This window comes from Lycium ferocissimum, chromosome 4, assembly GCF_029784015.1.
Source record: "Lycium ferocissimum isolate CSIRO_LF1 chromosome 4, AGI_CSIRO_Lferr_CH_V1, whole genome shotgun sequence".
In the NCBI taxonomy this organism is placed as follows: Eukaryota; Viridiplantae; Streptophyta; class Magnoliopsida; order Solanales; family Solanaceae; genus Lycium; species Lycium ferocissimum.
In genome coordinates this window covers 45003754-45008779 of record NC_081345.1, presented here as the reverse complement: position 1 = coordinate 45008779, position 5026 = coordinate 45003754, and the positions used below count along the sequence as shown (strand labels likewise).

Here is a 5026-nt window from a genome sequence, read left to right as displayed (position 1 = left end):
CATAAGAAATGTTTCCTTTAGTAAGTTGTGGTGGAATGAATTATATCACTCCAAATCGGACAAATGGGTTCTGTAACCATATTATATAAAAAAATCTTACTTGTCCAAATACTAGACATTAAGTAGGCGTTTGGCCATGAAAACCAAATATTTTTCACTTTATTTGGTATTTTGAAGTTGGAGTTGAAGATGAAGTTGTGTTTGGTTATAGTTTTTGCAAAAAATATTTGATTGTTTGAATGTATTAAAAGTGAAAAAAAAAAAAAAAAAGAAGTGAAAGCAAGTTTTTTGGTGTTTTTCAAATTCCAAATACAACTTCATAGCCAAACGCTGATTCAGGAAAAAAGTGAATAATTTTCAGGGCCAAACGGGTCCTAAGATGACCCCAAATATAGGCTGAAGTGGGGTTCCTTTGGGAGGGGCCTTTCTTTATTGCTACCTGTCCACTTCTCTTGCTCCTTTATTAAACCTAATAGGAGTAGTAGATAGCAGTAGCACAAAAAGCTCAAAAACAATACTTTTATATTTCCTAAAACAGGAGATTGATACTGAAAGTAACAAAATAGTACCATAATTTTACAAAGTCACAGGTTACACAAAGTTCAAAAAGAAGAAAAAAAAAAAAAAAAAGTAAAAAAGAGAGGTACATTCTCATGTTCACAAGATCATATTGCCTCATCATCATCTTGATCTCTCAAGAGAAGTACTATTATTAATCAAAATGTCCTAACATCATCGACTCCAATTGATCTCTAAAAACTTCTAACATGTTAGCAAATGTCACAATGCCCACAACACTACAATCCTCTTCAATCACCCACACATAGTTGACACGATGAGCGATGGCTTGAACCATAACCGCCACGAGAGAACTTCCCCGATAACACACGATCGCTTCTGCCCTCCTTACCATCCTTGCTGAATAGCTACTAGACTTATTGTACCTTCCCCCCGATGAAGACCTCGAGGAGGTCGGGGAAGGCAACTCTTCATCGGATAACGATGAGTTGGAGGAGATATCTGAGGGATCAATCTCGAAGTCCTCCAACATTCCTTCAAGATTCCTTTCCTTCAACCTCTCCTTCACGACCCTCACAATGTCCTCCGGTGGGCCCCCACAATCAATGTAGGCCATGAGTTCACCAGCTGTGAGGGTCGTGATTGCTGCAGCCACAGTCTCACCGCAATAAGCGAGCGTGAAAGGCGATATCTCTCCTATCAGAACGCCATCCTCATCCACAATCGCCACGGATGTCTGATCCACGAGGGATCGGGAAATGGCCTTAGTGGCGGACGATGCACTGGAGTCATACCCGACCGATAAAAACTCGGTGCTAATGATGCCGAGGGCATCGATTGAAGCTGTTGGAAGGGGTGAAAAAAGCCCAATTGAGCTTAGGAAATATCTAATGACATCTTCTTGAGTTAGCCAGCAGAATTCGCGGCCATTGTGGAGAGTACTACAAATCTTTGTTGAAGAAGAATTCTCAAGAAATTTTCTTCTTGAGCTGCCACTAAATCTGGTCTCTATAGGAACCACAAGGTTTTGAGCTCCATGTAGGATGAGATCAATGGCTTCTAGTAAGCTGCAAAAGAAGAAAACAAATACAGAAATCAATTAATGGAATGTGAAGAAATGCAATCTTTCACTAATTGGGATACTATAATGCCAAATTGAGATATGTAAGACTAATCAATGATTTCAAAAGTACAGCTCCCTAAACTCTACAATCTATCAAGAATTTTGGAAATGTGAAAACATATGTAAAAAAGGGAAGAGTTCATAAACCAGTAAAAAGATTCAAGAAAAGTAGATAAAAGGGAAGTCTTGCTGTTCAATTCTAAAAATTAATTCTTGGATCTTTGAATTCCTTTACAAAATGGAGATTTGATCTGAAGAAATTCAACAGAGTAAATGAAGCTCAGAGTCAAACAAGAACAATGAAAAGAACCCCCACTTAAGAAACAAGGTAAATTCAAGAATTTGACAAAATGAGAGACACTTCCAATACTTACAAATTTTTGGATCCTTGATTCCTCTACCCCCAGAATCTTCAAAATTGATATCTGAGGTGGAGAAATTCAAGAGAGTAAATGAAGCTAAGAGCCAAACAAGAACAATAAAAACAACCCCACATAAGACAAAAGGAAAATTCAAGAGTCTGATACAATGGAAGACACCCCATTAACAAACATTGCACTCATCTCCAAAAGATCAAACTTTTATGAAGATTCACAAAAAAAAAACACCATTTTACAATTGAACATGAAAGAATTAATTTTTTTACCCTGTAGAGGGTTGCAATTGAAGCTAAGAACCAACACAGAACAATTGACAGAACCCTACATAAGAAATACTAAGCAAATTCAAGAATTTGACAAAATGTAAGAACCCCACAAAAACCATTAACAAATATTGGACAAAAATATAAAAAAGACTCAAACTTTTACCTTGTAGAGAGTTGCAGATGAAGCTAAGATTCAAACAAGAACAATTGAAAGAACCCCACATAAGAAAATTCAAGAATTTGACACAATGGAAGAACCCCACATAAACCATCAACATACATTGCACAAAAATATAAAAAGACTCAATTTTTTTTCACCTTGTAGAGGGTTGCAAATGAAGCTAAGATCCAAACAAGAACAATTGAAAGAACCCCACATAAGAAAATTCAAGAATTTTACACAATGAAAGAACCCCAAATAGAAAAATTGCACAACAACACAAAAAAACTCAATCTTTTTACCTTGTAGATGGTTGCACATACCTAACAAGAACAGAATCTTTAGGCAACAACACAGTAACAGGTGATTTCAGAGCCAAAGATGGAGAATTATCATTCTCTTTTTTTTTTTCTTTTTTTTTTACAAAGAAAACATATTATATCAACCATGCAAATTTTCCCAACACAGATACAATCTTGATCAACATTCTTGAAATGGTCACAATCCCAAACACTAATACAATTTTCTTCACAAGATTTGAAAGAACCCCACATAAGAAAACTAAGCAAAATTCAAGGACTTGACACAGTGGAACTACCCCACATGAAAAAATTGCACAACAACACAAAAAAACTCAATATTTTTACCTTGTAGATGGTTGCACATGCCTAACAACAACAGTATCTTTAGGCAACAACACAGTAACAGGTGACTTCAAAGCCAAAGAAGGAGAAATAACACTCTCCTTTTTACAAAGAAAACAGATTATATCAACCATGCAAATTTTCCCAACACAAATACAATCTTGATCAACATTCTTGAAATGATCACAATCCCAAACACTAGTACAATTTTCTTCACAAGATTTGAGTGAAGTTAAGAGCCAAACAAGAACAATTGAAAGAACCCCACATAAGAAAAATTCAAGAATTTAACAACCATTGCAAAACAACACAAGAAGATTCAATTTTTTTACCTTGTAGATGGTTGAACATGCCTAACAAGAACAGTATCTTTAGGTAACGACACAGTAACAGGTGACTTCAAAGCCAAAGAAGGAGAATTAACATTCTCTTTTTTACAAAGAAAACATATTATATCAACCATGCAAATTTTCCCAACACAAATACAATCTTGATCAACATTCTTGGAATGGTCACAATCCCAAACACTAATACAATTTTCTTCACAAGATTTGAGAGAATTTAAGAGCCAAACAAGAACAATTGAAAGAACCCCACATACGAAAAATTAGCAAAAATTCAAGAATTTAACAAACATTGCAAAACAACACAAAAAGAGTCAATTTTTTTACCTTGTAGATGGTTGAACATGCCTTACAAGAACAGTATCTTTAGGTAACAACACAGTAACAGGTGACTTCAAAGCCAAAGAAGGAGAATTAACATTCTCTTTTTTACAAAGAAAACATATTATATCAACCATGCAAATTTTCCCAACACAGATACAATCTTGATCAACATTCTTGAAATGATCACAATCCCAAACACTAATACAATTTTCTTCACAAAATTTGAGTGAAGCTAAAGCTTCACCAATTGTTGAAGTAACAGAGAGAGACTTAAGAGGTGGCTTGCCAAGGCATAGGTCAGCTACCTCATGAGCTAAAAGATGAGCTGCCATGCAAGAAAAAACACAAATTTTTTTTGTTGAGAAATGAATCAAATGCAAAGAGAGGTGTTTTGAGATTTTTTTGAGTTTTGTTGGAGAATTTAAGAAGAAATAGTAGCATTGTGAGAGTGGAAGTGTGCTGATTTATAAAGGAGGGGATGACACGTTAACCCCCTAGGGGTTGGGGGTGGGGTGCGTGGGGTTGGTTTGCTTGGGGTGGCCGGGGGGGGGGGGGGAGTAAGTGTAGGAGTAGAGTAAAGCACGTTTAGGGTGCCTTTTTTTTTTTTTTTTTTTGTTTGGTGGGGGAAGTGGGAAAGACAATTTTGTTGTTTTATGTATTTTTTGATACTTGAAATTTTGGTTTATTAAGTATTTCTTGCACCTCAAATTATTTGCCCTTTTTTTGTTTTATACGTCCCTTAAAAAAATTAATTAGAAGGAGTATTTGACCTACTTTAATCTTATTTATGTCTAAGTTATAATCTCTGTCCATTACATATTTATTCTATTTATGTGTTATCTCCATTAATGATAAACTTATATCATGGATAAAATGGAGAAAAAGTAATTAATAATGCCTTGAACTTCTAAAACGATAAATAATTTGAGATAACTATACTTAGTAACCATGACAAAGAATTTGAGACGGATAAAGTATTTGGTTTTTGGAATTCACTTACCATTAAAGAAATGATTCCAATAACTTCATATGGAGTATAAGATTTTAGGGAGTAAATTAAACTTAAAAAGTTTACTATCATTGTTACAATGTTGAAAAAGTGAATATTGAATTCCGAATATAAAATATGACTTGGAGTTATTAGAAAAACATTGATAAGAATGAGCTGGATAGTTTAAACTTTAGAAAGACTATTCTCAATTTCAAAAATATATTCTGAAACTTCAGACATACATATTTAAAGTTTGAGACTTTAAACTTAACTTA

General features: G+C 34.6%; 1 protein-coding gene across 3 annotated transcripts; it reads right to left on the bottom strand.

Annotated features, from left to right (window-relative positions):
• Positions 1-397: 397 nt before the first annotated feature.
• LOC132053245 (CBS domain-containing protein CBSX5) lies at positions 398-4205 on the bottom strand. Of its 3 annotated transcripts, none has more exons than XM_059445191.1 (2): positions 3096-3408; positions 398-1586 (listed from the first exon to the last, which is right to left on the bottom strand). In XM_059445191.1, the coding sequence occupies exons 1-2, from the start codon at positions 3224-3226 to the stop codon at positions 713-715; spliced, it is 1005 nt and encodes a 334-aa protein (XP_059301174.1). In that variant the 5' UTR covers positions 3227-3408; the 3' UTR covers positions 398-712. The 3 variants fall into 3 exon arrangements, with proteins under 3 accessions (XP_059301174.1, XP_059301172.1, XP_059301173.1); XM_059445189.1 differs by lacking the exon at positions 3096-3408 and adding an exon at positions 3764-4205 and having other exon boundaries at positions 400-1586; XM_059445190.1 differs by lacking the exon at positions 3096-3408 and adding an exon at positions 3425-3742 and having other exon boundaries at positions 401-1586.
• Positions 4206-5026: the final 821 nt, after the last annotated feature.

Bases quoted from the DNA above. Each gene is read 5' to 3' on its own strand.
- LOC132053245 (XM_059445189.1), bottom strand. From the start codon at position 4,092: ATGGCAGCTCATCTTTTAGCTCATGAGGTAGCTGACCTATGCCTTGGC. The intron at 1,587-3,763 runs GTAAAAAAATTG...CTTCTTTTGCAG, and splicing joins CATGTTCAACCATCTACAAG to CTTACTAGAAGCCATTGATC.